Genomic DNA, 24,881 nt, shown 5'->3' on the forward strand with positions numbered 1-24,881 from the left:
TTGTCACCCTGTAGCCTTTACCTCATGGGCTCCAGTGGTCCTCCTTCAGCCTCTTGAGTAGCTGGGACTACAGGTATATGCCACCATGTCTGGGTAATAGTTAAATTTTTTGCATATAGCATCTTGATACATTCTCCAAGCTGGTCTTGAACTGGACTCGGCCCATCCTTTTGCCTCTGCCTTCCACAATGCTGGGAGTACAGGTGTGAGCCACTGTGCTTGGCCGCTGTTACAGACATTTGATGGATGTTTGCTAGGTTGGGCACAGTGGTTTACGCCTGTAATCCCAGCATTTTGAGAGGCTGAGGCGGTGGATGGCCTGAGCTCAGGAGTTTGAGACCAGCCGGGCATCATGGCAAAACCGGGTCTCTATCAAAAATACACAGTTACCTGGGAATGATGGCTTAGCCTGTGGTCCCAGCTACTTGAGAAAATCACTTGAACCCGAGGCAGCGGGTTGCAGTGAGCTGAGATGGCACCACTCTACTCCAGCCTGGGTGACATCGAGACTACATCTCAAAGGAAAAATGTCCATCTCTACACCACCCAAAATCACCCTTGGGACACACTGGCCAGAACGAAACCTTCCCAGCAGAGCACAATGCCCCCCATAGTGTGGCCCAGGCCAATCTGCTCTGGAAACCAAGAATGGGGGTTCTCACACCTCCCCACCTTCTGACGCTCATTTCCACTGCACCAACCACAAACCATTCTTCCCTGCTATGGACTTGGAAACAAGAGGCTTGAGGTCCCAGGGACAGTCCAAGGCTGGACATTTTTTTTTTTGAGACAGAGTTTCGCTCTTGTTACCCAGGCTGGAGTGCAATGGCGCGATCTCGGCTCACCACAACCTCCGCCTCCTGGGTTCAGGCAATTCCCCTGCCTCAGCCTCCTGAGTAGCTGGGATTACAGGCACGCGCCACCATGCCCAGCTAATTGTTTTTGTATTTTTAGTAGAGACGGAGTTTCACCATGTTGACCAGGATGGTCTCGATCTCTTGACCTTGTGATCCACCCGCCTCGGCCTCCCAAAGTGCTGGGATTACAGGCTTGAGCCACCGCGCCCGGCCCTTGGACATCTTTTCAATCCACTTTGTGCCCGAATCTCCCTTTCTTCTCCTTCCCCTGCCCCTCCCCCTCCCCTTCCGCCTTCCCTTCTGCTTTCCCTCCCCATTCCTTTTGCCTTCACGTCACTTCTCTATCTTCCCTTCTTGCCTTTCCTTCCTTTTCCTTCCAACTTCCCTTCCCTTCCCTTCCGCCTTCCCTCCCCCCCCCACCTCCCTTCCCTTCCGCCTTCCCCCTTCCCTTCCCCCATCCAGTCCTGTCCCATCCCATCTGCAGCATCGATCCTCCTGCCTCAGCCTCCCAAGTAGTTGAAACTATAGGCACCCACCACCATGCCTGGCTAATTTTGTGTAGTTTTAGTAGAAACGGGGTTTCACCATGTAACCAAGATGGTCTTGATCGAATGATCTGCCCACCTCGGCCTCCCAAAGTGCTGGGATCACCCACATGAGCCACCGCAATGAGTAAGATGGACATTTTTCTTGCCAGTATTATACAATGATTTCCAAGGCGCACTGGGAAAAAGTATAAAATTATAACCAGCCCATCAAACCTGTTTAGGGAGAGGCTAAAGTAGGCACTTAGCTCAAAACAGAAACTTGCCAACTTACTATATGGTGTACTACATGGGTGGCACAAGGAAGGGTTTGGCAAAAGCTGAAGGTGGGGGATGGGCACAGTGGCTCTGGCCTGTAATCCCAGCACTTTGTGAGGCCAAGGTGGGTGAATCACTTGAGGTCAGGAGTTCAAGACCAGCCTGGCCAACATGGTAAAACTCCATTTCTACTAAACATACAAAAATTAGCTGGGTGTGGTGGCTGGCATGGGTCTGTATTCCCAGCTACGTGGGAGGCTGAGGCAGGAGAATCACTTTAACCTGGGAAGCAGAGGTTGCAGTGAGCCGAGATCGTACCACACTGCACTGCAGCCTGGGTTACAGAGCAAGACTGTCTCAATCAATCAATCAATAAATAAATAAAAATAAAGGCTGGGCATGGTGGCTCAGCACTTTGGGAGGCCTAGGCAGGTGGATCACCGGAGGTCAGGACTTTGATAGCAGCCTGGCCAATGTGGTGAGACCCCATTTCTACAAAAGACACAAAAATTGGTGGTGGCAGGTGCACATAATCTGAGCTACTCGGGAGGCTGAGGCAGGAGAATTGCTGGAACCCAGAAAGGGAAGGTTGCAGTGGGCCAAGATTGCATCACTGCACTCCAGCCCAGGCGACAACAACGAAACTTCTTTGTCTCTAAAACCAAACAAAACCCCCAAAAACTCAAGGTGGGACTGGGAAGACATTTGAGAAACCAGCCTTGGGTGAAGGTGGTGGTGAACAAAGAGCTCTGATCTTGAATTTCGGGTGTTGTGGAGAGCAGCGTGGAGGTTGCAGGGGAATCTGAAGGCCCAACTGTCTCTGGTTAGGGTTGGAGGAGCCTGTCTGGGCTGAGGTGGCCTGCTGGGGCCCAGACCCAGAACACTTGGGAGGGGTAGAGAGGAAGTGATTCAAAACCACGTATGCCTGGATATGTCCTGATTACGGCAACATCAGCCCAATTGCCCAACCAGTTCCTCTCCTGGCCCCTATGGGCACTCCCCTTCAAGTGGGTGGAGAGACCTTCCAGGATGACAGGTGGACACATCAAGAGCATGCTCTGGGCTCCTCCCTCAGGATCAGGTTCAAGCTCAGCTTCCTGGCTAGCCTCTCCCTCCAGGGAGCCAGAGGCCTGCTCTGCACTCACCCGGCTGCTCAAGTTCAACCCAGGCCTTTCCCCTGAGGCTTCTTCAGCCCTGGGTGACCTTGAGCTCAGGGTCAGCTTCTTCAGTGCTGGGGATGGTAAGTTTCAACAGCGGTAGGCTGGCCTGGGTGCAACCTCTGTGCTTTGCTCTGTCTCAAAACTTGCCTACTGTGTTTAAATTGCTTGTGACAGTGTCTTTATCCTGCCAACCCCTTATAAGGTTCTGGGTTGGAAGGGAGGTACTGAATTAGTAATGGCTCACATTACTATTCGAAGTGCTTCAAATGCCATACGTGATAAGGATTGTCCCATTTGACAGATGAACAAACTTAAGAGAAGATGAACTTACCGTAAGTCATGCAGCAGTGAGTAGCAGCAGATCTAGGCTTGGAGCCTTGGCAGGTGTGCTCTTACTTGCCAGGTGTGGAACCTGCTGCTCTGGAGACACGTGGAAGGCACCAGGAAGCGCTGCACATGCGCCAGTTAGCTGTTATTTAGCAAGCAGACGCCCCTGGAGTAACCCCCAGGAAGCCGGCCTGGGGTGCAACGTGATGACAAGAAAGTGGAAGGAAGGGGTTAGTTCAAAGTCCTTTTGAGGGGGGAGGGGAGTGTCAATTCTGACTGCAGAGGGAGGGGCAGGCAGGGCAGGGGGGGCTTGAGGGGCCTGGGGAGGGTCTGAAGCAGCCACTGTGGGAACAGGGGCAAGACGGTGGCCCACGCCTCTGCCGGGCATCAGCACCCAGCCTGGCAGACTCGGGGTACTCACCTGAGGGCAGCACTGCACAGGCAGGGACACAGCAGCAACCTTCCATGTCCGGTTAAAACAAGTTTGAGTAAGACTCAGCTGTCTTGCTTTGACGCAATACTTGAAGAAAATCTGTAAGGAACGACAGACCCTCACCCAATGGGCAGAAAAGCAGCAGAGGAGTCGTCTCTGTGTCAGTAACAGGAACCTGCAACTCTGCAGACGGAGGGGCCCCCACCGTGACAGAAAACCAGAGCAAAAAGTGGCTCTCAGATCTGGAGGGGCAGCGGTTCCCTTCCAGAATCGGCAAACATCGGAGGAAAACATCATCAGAATGAGAAATAGGAAACAATAAAATCACTTTAATGTGCTGCTATTCATTTTGAAAGGTCATTACAGTATCATTTGCAAAGTTCAACAAGGCAATGCCACTGGATGGCGGTGTCCTGGGCGTTGCCAAGATGAGGAGCTAGCTGCTTTCACCCCACCAAATCTGGGGTGCAGACAGCTACAGGCCCGAGTGGCTGGAAGGTATGGAGGGAACCAGGTTTAGCTGTGATGAAAGTAACTGGCTGTGGGCTGGGGGCGGGCGTGCTCGGCAGCTGTGGAAGCCCTGGCCCCAGACTCACGTTGGCAAGTGCCCAGTGGAGGCCACACAGCCCCAGCACCAAGCAATGGAGTCCCAGGGGTTCCACATCCTGAAAGGTGACACGTGAGCCGATTCCTAGGAAAGTTCTCTTCCGTGTTCTGGATGAGGCCTGGGATCCTTCCAGTTTCACGAAGAAGGTGCAGAAGGTAGAAACAGTGAGGGACGCGGGCATGGCTGCAGCTGCACTCACCCCCTCGGTCATCAAGTCCGGGTGAGGGCCTGGGTGGGCGCAGACAGAAGAGCAGCTCCTCTTCCGGTTCCCTGGCTGGGCTCTCGCTCGATCCCTGGGAAACTAAAGACGAAGGCCTCTAGGAAGCCAGCCAGAGCCAACCAGAAGGTCCTTTTGGTGAAGTCTGACATACCATGTTAGTTTCTCTGGACGTGGGTGAGAACTGGCCCCCTGGGGAAGGACTGTTTTGCCAGTGCCAGTTCTCCAGCGGGGCTGCTGGTTCCCACTGCCTCCCATCTCAGAGACAGAGAAGCAACCTGGCTATTCCAAGTGCAATGAGTACAGAGCCAGCCCAAATCCGGGCCAGCTGAGGTGCAAACTCCCTGGGGTCTGCTGCCACTTGGCCAGCTATCTGACAAGCAGGCCTCAGCCTCAAACATGGGACAAGAAAGTGCACCTAGTCCTTGGGCGTCACCCTGCCCTGCTCACTGCCCCCACCAAGGCAACGCACAGGCGGCAGGTGTTTATAAACTTCATCCTGGGGTGGGTCACTGCAGCTGGCCTGTCCTTGTTTCTCAGTTCCAAATCTCCATTTCCCATGCTGACGCAGGGGTCCATTAAAACCACTTCAGGGCCAGGCACAGTGGCTCACACCTGCAATCCCAGCACTTTGGGAGGCCGAGGTGGGCAGATCATGAGGTCAAGCGATCAAGACCATCCTGGCCAACATGGTAAAACCCTGTCTCTACCAAAAATACAAGAAAATTAGCTGCACGTGGTGGCACACCTGTAATCCCAGCCACTCGGGAGGCTGAGACAGAATCACTTGAACCTGGGAGGCAGAGGCTGCAGTGAGTCAAGATTGTACCACTGCACTCCAGCCTAGGCGACAGAGCGAGACTCTGTCTCAAAAAAACCCAAAAAACCGTTTATGTTTTCAAAAGAACCAAGAGAGGGAGGGTCCAGGCACATTTTTTCTTCCTGTATCGTCCTAGGATGATGGGGAAATTTCCCCAAAACTATGTGATTGCATGTATTAGGTGGGTGTTAGACTAGGGGACTGGGGGTCAGTGGGGAAGACCTTCTGTGGGAGGTATTCTTCTGAGCCATTCTTGACAAATCTTTTCTCCTTCCTTCTGGAAGCTTCTGGCACTGGAGGTGGAGGCATGGCGGGTCAGGGGTGGAGGTCCAGACTGCATGTTCCTGGCACAGGGCACACAGCCTGGCTGGGCTGGCTGTGGGTAGGTGAGAACATGTGGGTGGGCCCTCGGCTCTGGCCACCGAATGCCCCACGCTGCCTTGTCAGCCAGGAACCCCCCACTCCTGCTCCGGCATCAGAAGAGCTGTTCGCAGATCCTGCGTGTGTCCTCAGGCGCTGTCACGGAGTGGCCCGTGGTCCTAGGGTCTGTGAAGATCTCATGGTCATTGCCACCCTGGAAAGACACCAAGTGCAGATGAAGTCTCCCTCTTGTTTGTCCCGGGCCATTGCTGATGTGACCCAGGAGCCCAAAACTACCAGAAAAACAAGACTTAAGTGGGCAGAGAGAATTCCTTCAGCTACCTTCCCCTTAGCTGCTAGGAGAAGAACATGAGTACAGTTGTTATTGAGAAGAGATTTATAACCTTCCCTTGAACTGCAATTTGGCTTGGAACATGTAATTATGCCTATGAAAGACATCACGACGTTCTTGCGAATATCTTTCTAAGGCTTTCTTTTCTATAAAGAAGGCATCAGTGAGTGACAGTATTCTCACCGCCATCAGTTTTTTTAAGCTGTGCCCATACTTTTCTAACAGGTCACCAGGGGGTATCAGGAAGGCAGACAGCTGGGAGCAGGGCTGCCAGGGATCTTCCTGTGATGAGGGACATGGCGACATCAGTGGTGATAGCAGCCTCCGGTCATGTGTGACTTTGCACACTTGAAATACGGCCAATTCGACAGAGGAACTCAGCTGATTTGATTTTAATTTAAATGCCCCACGTGGACTGGGCATGGGGGCTCCTGCCTGTAATCCCAGCACTTTGGGACGCCAAAAAGGGTGGGTCACTTGAGGTCAGGAGTTCGAGACCAGCCTGGGCAACATGGCAAAACTCCAGTTCTACTTAAAATACAAAAATTAGCTGGGTGTGGTGGCCCACGTCAGTAATCCCAGCTGCTCAGGAGGCTGAGGCAGGAGAATTGCTTGAACTCAGGAGGTGGAGGTTGCAGTGAGCTGAGATGGTGCCACTGCACTCCAGCCTAGGCTACAAAGTGAGACTCCATCTTAAAATTAAATAAACAGCCCCACATGACTGGGATCCGAGCTGCTGGCTAAGAGCAGGGTCTCTGGAGCAAGTGGTTTGGGTCGGATGCTGGTTCTCCCACTGACCAGCGGTGTGGCTGTGGCAACTCCCCGTCTCCAGCCTGGGGTCATGGTGGAACTTGGCCAGAGCTTTGTGGTTAGAAGTTCAGGAGATGATGGTGGGGGTCACACCTTGGTAAGATGAGGAAACCGAGGCCTGAGAGTCTGCAAGGGCCCATGTCTAGGAGGACCTGGGCATGCCCTGCCTGAGTCGAGTGCTCCAATCTGTGTCCCCATCGCCCCCACCAATCCTGCTGGGCTCAGGTTAATCAGTCAGGCTACCTGCCGCTCCCACAACCCTAAGCCCTGCAGGTAAGCACCTGCTTTTCTCATCATGGAATTCCTGTATTTTCCTCATCGGAAAATTGGATAAACCCTCTAACTCAAACCTTAAAATAATCTATGACTGGTTTATATATGATCAACACAACCGCAGAGAAAGGGATTTTTTCTCATAAAGCACTGAGCACAAAGCCAACATGGAAACCATGATTTCTGTACAGAAAATCTCACATCCTTTTCAAGAACAACTCTGCAAATTTCATTTGTAAGAATCTATCCCCAGGCAGATGGCTTCCCCAGGTGAAGGTGAAGTTTCAGGCTTCAGGAGGGAATGTCACTGGGCCCAGGGAGCGCTGGGTGGAGTCAGGTTAGGAGGCCATCCACTTGCCATCTCTTCCAGTCCAGCCACTCGGAAGCCTGCCAGGGCCTTGCACTGGCCTCACACACTTTTGTACCATGAAGAGCCTGAGGCCTTCAGACAGCCCTGCATTTCATGGCCACCATCTGTGACCTATGTGAATACATGTGAAATCAGTTCTGCCAATTCGGATTTTGCCTTTTTTTCCTTTGGACATAGGGTCTTGCTATGTTGCCCAGTCTGGGCTCGAGCAGACCTCCTGCTTTGGCCTCTTGAGGAGCTGAGACAAAGACTGTGTGCCACAGTGCCGAGCTAGTTCTAGCCACACCGCCCCCCCCGCTTTTTTTTTGTGAGACAGAGTCTTGCTGGAGTGCAATGGCGCGATCTTGGCTCACGGCAACCTCTGCTTTCCAGGTTCAAGCGATTCTCCTGTCTCAGCACCCCCGTAGCTGGGATTACCGGCACGCGCCACCATGCCCGGCTAATTTTTGTATTTTTAGTAGAGGCGCAGTTTCACCGTGTTGGTCAGACTGGTCTTGAACTCCTGACCTCAGGTGATCTGCTGCCTTGGCCTCCCAAAGTGCTGGGATTACAGGCATGAACCACCATGCCTGGCCGTAATTCTTACAATTAAAAAAATATTTATTTCAAGAACGGCATGATGGATAAAAGTCATGGAAAACCTAACAAAGGCACAACCTAGCTGGGTGTGGTGGCGGGCGCCTGTAGTCCCAGCTACTCAGGAGGCTTAGGCAGGAGAATCACTTGAACCCTGAGGGGCTGAGGTTGCAGTGAGCTGAAAATGCACGGCTGTACTCTGTCTCAAAAGAAAAAAACAAAAAACCAAAGGCACAAGCAACTCTTGCATGCCTCAGAAGAGCCAAACATCCTCCCCCTCACTCAGGGACTTAGGAGGGGGAGTCGGTATTCACATATCAACACGACACACCTTTCTAGAACACCTACTACCTGCCAGGCATTGCTTTAGCAGCTGGAGATACAGTGCAAGCCAAACCCACTCAGCTGTCTTGGGAGCCTGTGGTCTGGTCGGGGAGATCAGCCATGAAAAGACAGCTCTTGGCACCTTCTTGGGCAAAGGCAGGAAAGGGCTGCCAGGACTGGAGGGGGAGGGAACCCTGGCACCTGAGGGAAGTGAGGGGACAGGCCTTGTGGCCATCAGAGAAGAGGCTGAAGAGGGAGGATGGGCAGGGGCTGGGCCAGGCCACAGAGCATCTCCTAGATTGTGACAAGTACCTGGGATTTCACGGAAAGCCACCTGAAGGCTGCAAGCCCAGGCCGTGATAAGATCACTTTACAAGAGGACCTCTCTCGAGAACGGGTGGGGGCTGAGGACGCAACTGAGGGGAGCCGTTAGGAGGCTCCTGCAGCCAGCCAGGGTGGAAAGAAGAGGCCACTACCTGCGAAGACCCCGGAAGCACAGAGGGTTCATGCTAGTCCCCCGACAGCTGCTAGGCCTGCCCTTCCCTGCAGATGTCACATGCAAGGGACATGAGTCTCCTGTGGTCCTGCTAGGGGTTGCCGAGGAGCTGTCTGTGGACTCTGAGTGAGCTGTGTGCATGTAACTTGCTCACACTTAATAAAGCTAGGTCTGGAGAATCAAAGCACGTCCAGGAAGGTGAAATCCTCCCGACTCTAGCTGTGGGAGCCTTGCTGGGTCACCCCCTTTCAGAGAGCGGCAAGGCTGGCAGGAGAATCCGTAGACACAACCTGCCTCAGGCCTTCCTTTTTCTCCTTCCAAGGGTCTGCTTCCTCCTTCATTACTCTCGAGAGTGTGGTGGGCTCCTTCCTTGGGTGCAGCCTTCTAGGGGCTGTGTGGAGCCTGCATACAAGAGTAGGCGCAAGGCAAGTGGAGCGGACCCTAAACAAAATGGAATGAAAGCTGGCTGCCCTCTAGAATAATAAGGCTTCAGAGAACCGGAAATTTCAAATGCTGGATTTGCATATGCAGTAAAGGTCACTTGATTCTGGTTGGGGAACGCAGCCACCCGCCAGCTCCGTGAACAAAAACCCTGCTCCCTGGAGAGGGAGGGAAGGGGGGAGGCCTGAAAGAACGATCCAGTTTCTCATTACACTCTACCTGACTGGCACCAAAGGGAGGCCATGGCTCAGTGAAATCAGCACATTAATATTTAAATTCCTAAAAGGCCCAAAGTCTGCAGATAAAACAGAAGATGTAGTGTTTGCCAGGTTCAGATGCTGGGGAGCTCAAGAGTCTCCCCGCCCCAGCCTATTTCTGTACATACTGTGGATGACCTGTACAGCATGGTAGTGAGCCCCAGTCGTCCAGAAGAAAAATGTCATGGATCACAGCCTGCGTGAACTGCTTAGCTGGCTAGATTGCGGTGGGTGCGTGCTGTGTGTGGATGCCTCCTAGAGCACAGATGGACTCTCTGTAGCTCGTGGTCGGGACTCTTATTTAAATTTATTTTTGAGACAGGTTCCCATTCTTGCTCAGGCTGGAGTGCAGTGGCGGGATCATGTCTTGCTGCAGCCTCCACCTCCTGGCTCAAGCGATCCTCCCACCTCAGCCTCCTGAGTATTGGGACGACTGGTGTGCACCACCATTCCTGACTAATAGTGACTCTTGCTGTGGATGTTTGACTGTTTAACAAGTATTTACTGAATTTGTAGGTATTACAGATGCAGGGGCTGAAACCACATGTGCAAGAATTGTAACTGGGAAAACAATGAAGGTGAAAGAGGTCTGACCGGACTGCATATCGCTTCTAACCTCCAAGCTGTCCTTGTTCATTCCTGGGCATAGGCTGAACTAACCTTGGGAGGAATTTATAGTTCAACTTTGTTTTTTTGTTTTTGGAGACAGAGTCTCTGTTGCCCAGGCTGGAGTACAGTGGCGTGATCTCGGCTCACGGGAATCTCCGCCTCCCAGGTTCAAGCAATTCACCTGCCTCAGCCTCCAAAGTAGCTGGGACTATAGGCGCGCACCACCACACCTGGTTAATTTTTGTATTTTTAGTAGACATGGGGTTTCACCATGTTGGCCAGGCTGGTCTCAAACTCCTGGTCTCAAGTGATCTATCTGCCTGCCTCGGCCTCCCAAAGTATTGGCATTACAGGGGTGAGCCACCACGCCTGGCCTATAGTTCAACTTTGAAACAAAGACTAACAGCTCTTTTCCTCCGAAATAAACCCCCTTCTTGCCTGGGGACCAGTCTGCCTTTGTAGGACTAACACATTTGCTACAAGATTAAAAATTATGGCTTAGGAGCCATACGGTTTGAGGCTACGAGCCTGAACCTCCCCAGACTGCTCCTGGAAATAGTATCACTGTCGTGAAACCAACCTAAGACTGTGCCTGAGATATTCTGCAGACCCTGCATTCTGATGCAGTAGTTGACAACACACAGACAGTTCAATCACTTCTTTGATCAACCACTTCTTTGATCCCACCTAGGAATAGAGATAGCAAGAAAAACTCACTTCCACCCATGATTTCACTTCTGTGCTGACCAATCAGCAATCCCCACCTCCAGAGCCCCTAATCACCAAGTTATCCTTAAAAACTCCGATCCTCAAATTCTTTTTTTTTTTCCCCCAACAGCGTCTCACCCTGTTGCCCAGGCTGGAGTGCAATGGCACGATTTTGGCTCACTGTAACCTCCCCTTCCCGGGTTCAAGCAATTCTCCTGCCTCATTTCCCGGAATAGCTGGAATTGCAGGCATCTGCCACCAGGCCTGGCTTATTTTTTGTATCTATAGTAGAGACAGGGTTTCACCATGTTGGCCAGGCTGGTCTTGAACTCCTGACCTAGTAATCCACTTGGCTTGGCCTCCCAAAGTGCTGGATTTCCAGGTATCCATCGTGCCTGGCCCTGATCCTCTAGTCTCCCGTACAGCCAGTTCTGCATGAATTACTCTTCCTCTATTGCAATTATCCTGTTTTGATAAATTGGCTCTGACTAGGCTGCGGCCAAGGAGAACCTGTCGGTGGGGCGGCAGGTGGTGGTTACAGATTTGTGGGCTCATCTGGGATATCCCTTATGGCTACCTGCCAGCAATTCAGTAGCCTCCCCACCCATCACTGGCGACGGATCCAGAGGCCAGCCCAGGCAGCCACCTAGTTCTCTTGGACTGGGGGCTGACACTGGCACTGTCTCTGCTGGCGGGGTGCTGCCAACCCATGCTGTATGGATTTAACTGCAATAGACAAACAGTCCTGGGGAAACTTCCTGTAACCGTAGCCCCATCACAGGGTGTCTGCAGCCTCATCATGGGATGTCTGCCTGTAGTCCCATGACAGGGCATCTGTAGCCCTATTACGTGATACCTGTTTATAGCCCCAGCATGGGGTATCTACCCTAACTGTATGGAGAATAGGGGACTTGTTTGGAGGAATACTCTTGGTTTGTGATTTGGTCTGGAATCTGTCTGGAAGGCATTTTGCTCGTCTGTTTTGTTGTACGTGTTGGTCTATGTTGCAGAGATGTCCAAAGGAAACGCTGATGGAATCCATCAGGCTCTCTTGGGTTTGTCTGGTTAGTCACATTCGCTGAACCCTGAAGGACTTGTCAGCGGAAGCTCTACAGGCCTGTCTCGAGGGTGATCATCGCTCTTCCATCTAGCTCAGAGATCATCCTCTAAATTCTGGCTGGAAGGCGTCCCTTTCCACCTTGAGTGCAGTGGATCAAAGATGACAGGGACCCAAGGGAGCAAGTTTGAGCCTTGCCAGGCTCACGATGGGCACTGAGCATAGTGACTAGTTTTCTCATGTGTATTCTGCTCTGGCCAGGATGAAAAATGTTAATTCAGTTTCCCATGTAGCTTGTTGGGCAGCATCTTGAACAACAGAGGCTGCCAGGCGTGGTGGCTCACGCCTGTAATCCCAGCACTTCGGGAGGCCTAGGTGGCTGGATTACCTGAGTTCAGAAGTTCGAGACCAGCATGGCCAACATGGTAAAACCCCGGCTGCACTAAAAATACCAAAATTAGCTGGGCGTGGTGGTGCACACCTGTAGTCCCAGCTACTTGGGAGGCTGAGGCAGGAGAACTGCTGGAACCCAGGAGGTGGAGGTTGCGGTGAGCTGAGATTGTACCACTACCCTCTAGTTTATGCAACAAGAGTGAAACTTCATCTCTAAATAAATAAAATGGAGAGGCTTTTGCCTGTGGTTCCATGACACAGAAATGGATGATTTTCTTTTGCAAGGTGGCTTGGCCCCTACAGCGAGGGCGCAGTGAGCAGGGTTATCAAGAGCTGCTCTGTTTTTCTGGAAGTAACAGAGAAAGGGAACCCAGAAACCTGTTATCTGGCAAAAAGGGTAAAGCGTTCTTGCAAGCCAGGCTTCTGGCCCCTCTCACTGTGTGTGAAGGGAACACAACACTGTTTGTCTCCTCTGCCAGGGTTTGATTAATACAAAAAACCTTGTGAGTCTAGTCTTAGGCACTAGTGAATCTGTTGCACTTTGTACTGTGAATATAAATTCCTAGCTACTCGGGAGGCTGAGGCAGGAAAATCACTTGATCCTGGGAGGTGGGGCTGCAGTGAGCTGAGATCACGCCACTGCACTCCAGCTTGGGTGACAGAGTGAGACTCTGTCTCAAAAGAAAACAAAAAAACAAAGGCACAGCCAACTCTCACACGCCTCAGATGAACCAGAGATCTCCCCTCCTCACTCAGTGACTTAGGTGGGGCAGTCAGTATTCACACATTAACACGACACACCTTTCTAGAACACCTACTACTTGCCAGGCATTGCTTTAGCAGCTGGAGACACAGTGCAAAGCAAACCCACTCACAGCGGCTTCCTCTGTCATGGAGAGCAGTACCACAGAACAGAATGTGGACATAGGAGCCCTCTAAGCCCGCTGTCCAAGCCAGCCTGGCAAACCGGCCACTTCCAAACTTTGCTGCAACCCAAACCAGATAAGGTTTCCCTCTTCTCTAGTTTTATGTCCTGAAAAACTTGACTTTGGGACCATGTTGGGGTACCCTCTCTTAGTATCCAGCATCCAGAGGGCATGAATTTTTGGGTTCATGTCAGGTGGCTGGTCTGAGAGGACATGTGACAGTGTCATATCTAGCCTTAAGAATTCTAAGGCCGGGCGCGGTGGCTCAAGCCTGTAATCCCAGCACTTTGGGAGGCCGAGGCGGGTGGATCACAAGGTCGAGAGATCGAGACCAACCTGGTCAACATGGTGAAACCCCGTCTCTACTACAAATACAAAAAATTAGCTGGGCATGGTGGCACATGCCTGTAATCCCAGCTACTCAGGAGGCTGAGGCAGGAGAATTGCCTGAACCCAGGAGGCGGAGGTTGCGGTGAGCCGAGATCGCGCCATTGCACTCCAGCCTGGGTAACAAGAGCGAAACTCTGTCTTAAAAAAAAAAAAAAAAAAAAAAAAAAGGAATTCTCTTGAGTGAAGTCCTTTGCAAGCTTGAAAACGACTGTCCTGGATTTCTGGGAGGAGCAGTGGTAGCAGCCCTCGGCTTCAGCTCCGCAGCTGAAGTTCTGCTACTTCACAGTGGTAGCCTGGGTTTCGTTCTCAGATTAGGGAATGGGTCTTCTCTGGTTTGTCATTTGTGTAACTTTTTTTTTTTTTCCATTTATCAATTCTTTCCCCACCATGGACAGCTTCTAATTTCTTGCACTCAATTTTCCTTTCCCTAAACTACCTTTGGGGAGATTTTAAATCTTGTTAAAAAAGGGAAACCCACAAAAAACTGCTTACTATCTCTTTGAGACATCTTATGCTTCCGTAGTTAAGTCATAATCTTAGATAAGATTATTAAGTTTGCTGGGAAGTTACGTGTGGTCAAGTTCAAAAGCCAGAAATATTGGCTATTATGGCTAGAGGCTGGTAGTACGAAATTCAAAAAGATTTTGTGAAAAAGAGCTCTACAGTTAAAATCAGCTTAACTAAAATGGACATTTAAGTTAAATACATATACATATCACTACATTTAAAAGGCCTTTGTAGGCCAGGTGTAGTGGCTCACGCCTGTAATCCCAGCACTTTGGGAGGCCGAGGCAGGTGAATCACCTGAAGTCGGGAGTTCAAGACCAGCCTGACCAAGATGGAGAAACCCCGTCTCAACTAAAAATGCAAAAATTAGTCACGCGTGGTAGTGTGCACCTGTAATCCCAGCTACTTGGGAGACTGAGGCAGGAGAATCACTTGAGCCTGGGAGGCGGAGGTTGTGGTGAGCCAAGATTGTGCCACTGCACTCCAGTCTGGGTGACAGAGTGAGACCCTGTCTCCAAAAAAAAAAAAAAAAAAAAGAGCAACTGTGTCCTTACTGGGCTGGCAAGTGGTGGGGCCAGATCTAGGTCTACTTGGTCCACACTGATACAAAGTTTTTAAGCTAATTTTATTTTTTATTTGAGACAGAATCTTGCTCTATCGCCCAGGCTACAGTGCAGTGGCACAATCTTGGCTCACTGTAATCTTGAACTCCTGGTCTCAAGTGATCCTCCCGCCTCAGCCTCCCTAGCAGCCAAGGTTACAGGGATTACCCAGCTCCTTTTCTCAATTTGATTTAAAAATTTTATTTTTCAAGGCCGGGCGCGGTGGCTCAAGCCTGTAATCCCAGCACTTTGGGAGGCCGAGGCGGGTGGATCACGAGGTCAAGAGATCGAGACCATCCTGGTCAACATGGTGAAACCCCGTCTCTACTAAAAAATACAAAAAATTAGCTGGGCGTGGTGGCGTGTGCCTGTAATCCCAGCTACTCAGGAGGCTGAGGCAGGAGAATTGCCTTAACCCAGGAGGCGGAGGTTGCGGTGAGCCAAGATTGCGCCATTGCACTCCAGCCTGGGTAACAAGAGCGAAACTCCGTCTCAAAAAAAAAAAAAAAAAAAAAAAAATTTTTTCAATAGGTAGCACATTCATACAGTTCAAACATATTAAGAAAGAATAAGATCTAGGTGGCAATTATCTTTCCGGTCCTTGTCCCCATCCCTATAGTAACCCCTATAATTTTCATCCTTTCAGATTCCTTTTATGCATTTATAAGCTAAGATAAATTCTTTTCCCCTCTTCAGACAAAAATGTAGCACATTACTAATATTGTCCGGCACTTTGCTTTGTTTGCCTAACAAAAAGCCCTACAGATGGGTTCACATGGACTGTTTTTACAGCTACGTGGCATCCCACGGCTGAGACAGACCACTGTTCTGGGGCCAGCCTCCTGAGGAGCAGCGGGGGCTGTCCCCAAACCCAAAACCTCTGCTTGAATCTTTCACACTTACTTGAGTGCACTGATAGCCAAATTACCCAAAATGGAAACGCTCAGTCAAAAACGAACCCAGCTGCTAATGTTTATGAAGTGTTTCAAAGTATTCATGCTGCAACTGTCTTAAAGGCAAGATGACTTTCACGGAAAGCATGGATAAGTAGAGGCTCTCTTGCCTGCGAATTCAGGGTGACTGAAGGGTGATCCAACCGGTGTGATTCCTGCAGAAAGCCATGTGGAACCATGTGTGGTGCTGTCCTCTCTGCCTTTGCCATCTCTCTCTACAGCAAACCAAGGTACTCCATGCCAGGCCCAGGGCCTCCATGTTCAACTCAGAGCCAGGTTTTAAGAAATGCTGGCTTTTGTGGCTCATGGGAAGAATGACAGGGTTTCTGAAGATGGTATTTTGAAAAGCAATGGCCAACACCTCTTTTCTTCACTCTGCTCTCCTGAGTTGCTCCAAGCAGAGGGCATCCTTTATGTAACACCAGACCCTGCCTCCTCGAGCCTGTGCTGCCGGAAGGGGCTGCTGGCAGGCTGCTAAGCCTCAGGGCCTGGCTAAGAAATGGCTTGTTTTACTGACAGCTCTCAGCTCAGGGCCATTTCCCTGCAAGCCAACAAAAGCAGTAAGCTTCATTAGGAAAGGAAAAAGCCCAGCTTTCTATCACTGAAAATGAAAAGTCTAAGGCTAGTATTTGGATTGCTCTGTGCCTAGCATTTCAAGAACTGATATGTTTGAAGGTTTAGATGGTTGGACTGCTAATTTCCATTTCTAGAAAACCGCTGACGAAAAGGATCAGAGAAGGGGGCAAAGAATTGTGCGAGAATGTTCACCACAGCATTAGTTTTAAAAGCAAAAACTCTTAAACCACCCAGTGTGTCTCTATAAGGGGCGTGGATAAACTATGCCTAATGATAGAATCTTATACAGCCATTAAAAATCTTCTCTGCAAAGAATAGTCACTAACATGAGAAAAATAAAATATGCTAAGAGAAAGAAAACTAAAACAAAAATAACAGGTAAGGATCCCACTTTTGGGATCACACAGCTAGAGAGGCTGGGATGTTGTTGGATTATTACAGGTGACCTTCCTTTTCTTCTTCACAGATTTTCTATAAAGAATGCACAATTTAATTTACAATCGGGAAAAAGCCTTCCATTAAATATTCATTTTTTAAAAGTAGGTAAGATTTTAAAAATAGAATCTAAGCATGGTAATGCAATGGTTAAACAGAATAGAAAACTCTCCCTTTCCCAAATGAATTCCCAAAAGAAGTCATTTTCTGATTATCCAAGAACTGCGTTCCATTCTGCAAAGTCCCTACTGAGGCCTCTAGATGGCTATTTACATGAAGCAACAATGTCATCATTACAGAACAATCTGCTGTAGTGTGTCTCAACAGCTCTCCTCTCTGTCTGTAAGAAATGGTACCAAACTAGAGAAGGACTGAGGAAGCTTCTGGGCATTCCTTAGATATGGGGTGTCATTTCATTAGCTTAATTTTTTTAAAGACATGAAGTCAGATAGTGATCTTTTTCAAAGCCTGCATTGAAAGCATTTCTGCATCAAAAGCCATTCAACAAAAGGATGTCGTTATAAAACCATTTCTAACTGTCTGCAAGAAAATACTTGAATACTACACATATTCAAAGTACCCAGTTCATTGGGATTTACAAGATCTTCCTGCCCCACTGAGAGAGAGCTTATTATAGTGGAAGGCACACTCATTTAAACAGCAGGTATCACTGGTTGTGGTAGTGCATGCCTGTAATCACAGCTACTTGGGAGGCTGATGCCGGACGACTGCTTGAATTCAGGAGTTCGAGCACAGCCTGGGCAACACAGCAAGACCCTGTCTTTATTTTTTTTCAAGAGCAGGTATCTCTTTGAGAACCTAGTTTCAGTTATTTTGGATATCTCTCTGCAAGTGGGACCGCCGATCACATGGCAGTGCTATTTTTAATTTGAGGAATGACTACATAGTTTTCCACCATGGCTATGACATTTAACATTTCCCACAATACTGCACAAGAGTTCTAATTTCTCTAGACCCTTGCCAACATTTTTTAAAAAATAGCCATCCTGGGCTGGGCGCAGTGGCTCATGCCTGTAATCCTAGCACTTTGGGAGGTTGAGGTAGGTTGATCACCTGAGGTTGGGAGTTCAAGACCAACCTGACCCACATATAGAAACCCCATCTCTACTAAAAATATAAAAATACACACACACATTAGCTGGGTGTGGTGGCATGTGCCTGTAATCCCAGCTACTTGGGAGGCTGCGGCAGGAGAATTGCTTGAACCCAGGAGGCAGAGGATGCAGTGAGCCGAGATCACGCCATTGCACTCCAGCCTGGGCAACAAGAGTGAAATCCATCTCAAATAAATAAATAAAATTAAAAAATAGTCATCCTGGCTGAGTGTGGTAGCTCATGCCTATGATCCTAGCACTTTGGGAGGTCGAGGTGGGCAGATCACTTGAGGTCATGAGTTTGAGGACAGGCTGGCCAGGCATGGCCCAGTCTCTATTAACAATAAAAAATTAGCTGGGTGCGGTGGTGGGCACCTGTCAGCTACTCAGAAGGCTCATGTAGAAGAATAGCTTGAACCAAGGAGGCAGAAGTTGCAGTGAGCCAAGATCGCACCACTGCACTCCCACCTGGGTGACACAGTGAGACTCCCTCAAGAAAAAAAAAAAAAAAAAAAAGAGAAAATGTAGTATATTCTACAATGCAACATTATTCAGCCTTAAAAAAGAAGGCAATCTTGCCATTTGCGATAGCATGGGTAAACCGAGAAGACATATTGAGTGAAATAAGCCACTCACGGAAGGATGAATACTGCATGATTCCACTTGTATCAGATACCTAAAAGTGCTAAAGTCATAGAAGCAGAGCAAACGATGGTGGTTGCCAGGGACCGGGTGGTGGAAGAGGGAGATGGAGAGCAGTTGTTGAATGGGCGTAAAGTTTCAGTTATGTAAGATGTGTAAGTTCGACAGCTCTGCTGGACAAACAGAAGTGCCTATAGTTCACAATACCGTATTGTGCACTTAGAAAATTGCTAAGAGGGAATATCTCATGTTAAGTGTTCTTATAACAATAGCAACAAAAAAAATCTCAAACCACCCCCAAAACCAAAGGGGCACAATGATTAAACTCATGAAACTGAATGTCAAAAATGTGCAGCTTTTATCAATTTCACTTCAATAAAGCCATTTAACACATACAAAGAACAGGTCGACTTTTGGTGCCACCGGCTCTGTCATTAGCTATGTGACCTTGTGCAAATCCCCTGCCCTTTATGAGTTCCAGTTTTATCATTCTGAAAGCAAGAAACAAGCTTCTACTATCCTCAAGGACCCCTCATGCTGGAAGACTGTGGCATGGGGACCCTGCCGAAAGGCACACTTTGCATGGGCAGATCTTAGCAGAGCAGCAGGGATTTTGGAGTGGACCAGAGATCAGAGGGATGAAAAACTCTGAATACGCAGCATTTAAGATGCACCTGCTGGGTGCAGGACGGCAAGAGAGCCTGAAAGGGGCCTGCTGATGGCAAGGTAATGCACACTCCCAGGCTGCCTGTGGGAGGGAAGCAGAGAGGCCCAGACAATGAGAGGAACTGAAAAGGTGATGGGGCCTGGCGCGGTTGCTCATGCCTGTCACCCTAGAACATCGAGAGGCTGAAACAGGTAGATGGCTTGAGCCCAGGAGTTTGAGATCAGTCTGGCCAACATGGTAAAACGCCATCTCCACCAAAACCACAAAAGTTAGCCAGGTGTGGTGGCGCATGCCTGTAATAATCTACTCAGGAGGCTGAGGCACAAGAATTGCTTAAACCTGGGAGGCAGAGGTTGCAGTGAGCCAAGATTACAACACTGCACACTCCAGCCTGGGTGACAGAGTGAGACACCGTCTCAAAAAAAAAAAAAAAAAAAAAAAAAAGGAGCTGGCCCTAAGCTGGGTGGGTGGTGAGCAACTGCTGCTGGGCCCTTGATGGCAGCAATGCCTCTCTGACCTGCTGGGGATCCACCTTGTCCCAGGGAGAGGACGCCTGGGGACATTTCTTCTATGTATTTCTCCTGCTGGCCCCGGCCTTTAACACTGGGCTCTGCTCTCCCATTTCCAGTTTAGATTTGGTCCTGGACTTGGGATTTCTGACATCCCTTGGGGGCAGCTCCAAGTACCCACTGTGTGTGACGTCTGGGACTCACTCAGCCTTTTCACTGTCGCTAATGCCCTCTCCTGAGTTTCAGGCTCCTGAGATCATTCCCTGTCCTCCCATAGTTCATGGCCCTCCATGTTCAACTTCAAATGAATGCTTCAGGGGCACAAATACAGTAGAAAACTAAGACGGAAGCAGCGAGAGCTTTGAAACGCAGAGGGCTTGACGGCGGCACTGGGGACTTGTGATCTAGAAGGCACATCGGGTGGCCAACGTTTAACTCCAAAGCCAAACTGAAAAGGATCAACTAACACACAGTGTGACCGTCGCCTCCATGGAGGTGTCGCAGGTCTGAGCTCAGAGGGAAAGGAGGCTCAATGCCCCCCAACTCCAGGACGGAAGCCACTGCTCACTTTGAGCAGGGCCAGTGGGTCAAGTGTGGGTGTGGGAAAAACAGCCCATTTGTCAATTTTCCCCGTCAAGCCCAAATAGAACAACGAAGCTGCACAAACAGTTCCCTACGTACTGGCATGGTTTTGTCTCCAAAGAAATGAATGGTCCTATAACCGTCATTTTCCACATGTCGCAGGCAGTATCTCTTGTCCCATCCATCAGGAAAGACATCAAAGCTGATCTGGCCTCCTGCCGGGTGGGGATGAGGGACACAAAAGCAGAAGGTGAAAGAGAGGCTAATGATACGGCACTGAAAGAAACAGTTTACTCTTTGTCAGTCAGTGGATTGCCAAGGCGATTTTGAGTACCCTAGTTTGCCACTTGGACTACTTCATGGACAGGCTCTAGAAATTCATTCTACATTATGTTTTTTTCCAGCATTATTTCACCTCGGTCTAAAATTGAGACACAGGGTGCCAACTCCAAGGGAGAAATGCATTTGCATTTAAGCGCCCTGTCAAGCATGTGGTTTAAATGAAGCATGCTTATGAAAAATCTGATAGCAGCCTCACTCTGCTGTGCTTATCTCAAGCTCTAACACACGCTCAGTGGTAAATGCCTGGAAGCAGGCTGCATGTGGCCTATTTTGCAGGAAAAATGAAAATCTTCACTGAAGGTGATTTATAGGCAGCTGTCATGGGAAACAAAAACCCTTTCAAAGCTTTGTCAGAAAGATGTCCATCTCCCAGTTCACGAGAACAGCCCACCCACTCATCTGTTAAATATAATCCCTTTGCCATTCCAGTGTTCCTACAACCTCTACCTTTATGAAAGCTAGTAAAAGGAGGAGGCTTTGAGCAATGACTCATTTGCACTGACAAGAGACACTGGTGTGTGAAGCATTTGACAGGCATATTCTTTTTTTTTTTTTTTTTTTTTTTTTTTTTTTTTGAGACGGAGTTTCGCTCTCGTTACCCAGGCTGGAGTGCAATGGCGCGATCTCGGCTCACCGCAACCTCCGCCTCCTGGGCTCAGGCAATTCTCCTGCCTCAGCCTCCTAAGTAGCTGGGATTACAGGCACGCACCACCATGCCCAGCTAACTTTTTGTATTTTTAGTAGAGACGGGGTTTCACCTTGTTGACCAGGATGGTCTCGATCTCTCGACCTCGTGATCCACCCGCCTCGGCCTCCCAAAGTGCTGGGATTACAGGCTTGAGCCACCGCGCCCGGCTTGACAGGCATATTCTAACAGAAGACAAGCCCGAGACATCCATGTTACAGGAAGAACTCTGCATTAGACACCAGAAATGTTCACACATGGGCTGTGTAAACAACAGTTTTGTGAACTTGGACAAGTCTCTTCTCCTTTCTGGGCCTCAGTTTCTTGATCTATAAAAGGAACCCAAGTGGCTCCTACGGTTCCTTGCTGTTCAAACATCCTTGCTGTTGAAACGTTACATGATTCCAAAACATCAGTCTAGTTTACCTAAGGGGTTCAATTCCATGTCTCTCTTACAGAGTTCACTACTGTGCTTTTCTTCTGCCCAAAGGTGTGGGAAGTTTCTTTTTTTTTTTGAGACGGAGTCTCGCTCTGTCGCCAGGCTGGAGTGCAGCGGCCCGATCTCAGTTCACTGCAACCTCTGCCTCCCAGGTTCAAACAATTCTCCTGCCTCAGCCTCCTTATTAGCTAAGCTGGGACTGCAGGTGCACACCACCATGCTAATTTTTTTATTTTTAGTGGAGATGAGGTTTCACCAGGGTGGCCTCAAACTCCTGACCTCAGGTGATCCACCCACCTCAGCCTGCCAAAGTGCTGGGATTACAGGTGTGAACCACTGCATCTGACTGAAATTCCTACTCTAGTAATCAAAGTGCTCCTCTTTTGACCAGAGAAGTGCAGGTAGGAAGAATCCTGTTGGGTAAGAATTTAGACCAAAGCCAACAGTCTGGAAGCTGTTTCCTGACTAGGCAAGTCCTATTATGGCAGAAGAGAGTGGCTGGTTTTTGTCTACAGGTTGGACTGCTCATGTAATCTTCCCACCCACCTAAAACTGTGCATACTCCATTATCAATAGCTTACTGGCCCACAACACATTCTGGGAAATGGGTATCCAAGTCTAGAACACAGACAATATATACAATACCTATGGAAAATGTGAGGCCTTTTCCCGCGAACTCTTTCTGTAGATCTGCTACAAACTTTTGTCTTATATTTTCTTTCTGGGAAAAACAAAACGATACCATCTCTTGTATTGCAGTTTAGAAAGCATACTTTAAACTACCGGCCACAAGGTGACTATCTTATTTACTTACTCATTTAGTTTAGTTTTTGAGATGGGGTCTCACTCTGTCACCCAGTCTGGAGTGCAGGGGCATGATCACAGCTCACAGCACCTTCAACCTCCCAGGCTCAAGTGATCCTCTCACCTCAGCCAAATAGCTGGGACCACAGATGCAAGCCACCAGGCTCAGCTATTTTATTATTATTATTATTATTTGTAGAGATGAGGTCTCACTATGTTGCCGAGGCTGGTCTTGAACTCCTGGGCTCAAGTGATCCTCCTGCTTTGGACTCCCAAAGTCTTGGGATTACAGGCATGAACCACCACATCGGGCCATGTCTTGTCTTATTTTCATAAACCCAGCCATTCACCAAAGATATTTCAGAAAGACTTACTTTATCAAGTTCGTAGAACTCAATGCGTTCTTCTTGGCTGCAGCTTCTTCCAATAGGGGACACATTTAACATCCCATTTCGGAATTCAATGAAAGTACCCCTGGGAATGAAAAGGTGACAGAGGTTCCCCAAAACACATTATTCCAGGCAACATCATAAATAGCCTAAAATCTCGGGAAATTCTAAAAAGCAGAGGCTGGTGGGGTCAATGTTTCTCAGCTCTGTGCTGTGCGATACGGTAGCCATGAACCACTGCGACTATTTAGACCTAAAACGTGGCTAATCTGAAATTGAGATTAGATTTGAAAGACTTACTATGAAAAATGAATGCAATCACGTCAGTCATGTTGTATATTGACTTTGTGTTAAAATGGTTACGTTTTGAGGCTGGACAACATGGTGAAACGTTGTCTCTACAAAAAATACAAAATTAGCTGGGCATGGTGATGCGTGCCTACAGTCCCGGCTACTCGGGGGGCTGACACAGGACTGCATTAGCCTTCGAGGCAAAAGTTGCAGTGAGCTGAGATCAAGTCACTGCACTCCAGAGTGAATGACAGAGTGAGAACCTGTCTCAAAAAAGAAAAGAGGTTATGTTTTAGATTTATTGGGCTAAACAAAATATATTATTAAAATTCATTTCACCCCTTTTTGTTCACAATGTGGCTACAGAAAATTGAAAATCATATACAGCTCACTTTCTATTTCTGTTGGACTGTGCTGCTACCGGGCAGATAATTTTATGGTTAATAAAGAGCTATGAAAATGAATTCCAGCACTGGCAACAGCAGTCAGCTCCCTGAGGAGTTTGAAAATACATGTACCAGATACTTATTTTGCTACTGACCTTCTGAATAGACTGACAGTACTAAGCATAGCTACACAGAAAAAAGTTCTAAGAATTGTCCAACGAGCCTCAGTAATAACTAAGGAAATTCAATTTGCCCAGTGGCAGACAGCTCCTAAACGTTTGACTTCATCACAGAAAATGAGACCCTTAGTTTAGACACTTCAAATGAAGATGTCTAAAGATGTTCTTTTGGCTGCATGCGGTGGCTCACACCTGCGACCTCAGCAGTTTGGGGAGGCCAAGGCAGGTGGATGCTTTGAGCTCAAGAGTTTGAGATCAGCCTGGGCAACATGGTGAAACTCCGTTTCTACAAAAAATACAAAAATTAGCTGGGCACAGTGGCGCATGCCTGTAATTCCAGCTACTTGGGAGACTGAGGCAGGAGTATCGTTTCAGCCTGGGCGATGGAGGTTGCAGTGGGCCAAGATCGCATCACGGCACTACAGCCTGGCCAACAGAGGGAGACTCCTGTCTCAAAAAACAAAGTTTTTTTCCTCACTGTTTCCAATTTGAGTCTGGCTCAAGCCTGTAATCCTAGCACTTTGGGAGGCTGAGGTGGGCAGATTCCTTGAGGAACCAGCGTGGCCAACATGATGAAACCCTGTCTCAACCAAAAATACAAAAAATAGCCAGACATGGTGGTGCATGCCTGTAGTCCCAGCTACTTGAGAGGCTGAGGCAGGAGGATTGCTTGAACCTGGGAGTCGGAGGTTGCAGTGAGCTTAAACTGCACCACTGCACTCCAGCCTGGGCGACAGAGACTCTGTCTCAAAAACAAACACCCCACAACCAAAACAAACAAACAAAACCCCACCACCCAGTTTCTTAAAAGTTCATATAACTTGTAAGCTAGGTATCATTCTGACAGATGAAATTTAAGCATTCTCTGACAAACTATGCAGTGAAAAATGTCTTCTAATTCTAAACGCTGATGCCTGGGAACCCTAGGAAATATTTCCCCTGATTTTTTTCTACTATTTTAATCTCACAGACTTGATCTCCAGGCACTGGCCATCTGAAAGGCCACATGCCACAGGCAGGGCTGAGGACCTGATTCCATGTCAGTGTGGCCTCTTAGGAGGCTGTGTGGCTCTGGGCACCTCTCCAAGCTGTCCCTTACTCACTTACAGAAAGGCTGACGGCACTCGCTCTGGTTACCTCCAAAAGGCCTTGTGAAAATCACATGTGCCAGTTATGTAAAAGTACTTTGTAAATTGGGAAGCAATGAATACA

General features: G+C 48.9%; 1 protein-coding gene across 2 annotated transcripts in view; it reads right to left on the reverse strand.

The window, feature by feature from the left end:
• Positions 1 to 3,889: 3,889 nt before the first annotated feature.
• Positions 3,890 to 24,881, reverse strand: part of PMM2 (phosphomannomutase 2) — a 33,860-nt gene continuing 12,868 nt past the window's right edge. The window contains exons 5-8 of one of the 2 annotated variants that reach the window (XM_003928508.4): positions 22,799 to 22,898; positions 22,266 to 22,341; positions 20,254 to 20,369; positions 3,890 to 5,798 (exon numbers count right to left, since the gene is read on the reverse strand). In XM_003928508.4, the coding sequence (XP_003928557.3) occupies positions 5,700 to 5,798; positions 20,254 to 20,369; positions 22,266 to 22,341; positions 22,799 to 22,898 (391 nt within the window). In that variant the 3' untranslated portion in view covers positions 3,890 to 5,699. The remainder of the gene's footprint in view (positions 5,799 to 20,253; positions 20,370 to 22,265; positions 22,342 to 22,798; positions 22,899 to 24,881) is intronic. The other variant, XM_074381629.1, reaches the window with a different exon arrangement.

Source organism: Saimiri boliviensis, chromosome 12 (assembly GCF_048565385.1).
Source record: "Saimiri boliviensis isolate mSaiBol1 chromosome 12, mSaiBol1.pri, whole genome shotgun sequence".
Lineage (NCBI taxonomy): Eukaryota > Metazoa > Chordata > Mammalia > Primates > Cebidae > Saimiri > Saimiri boliviensis.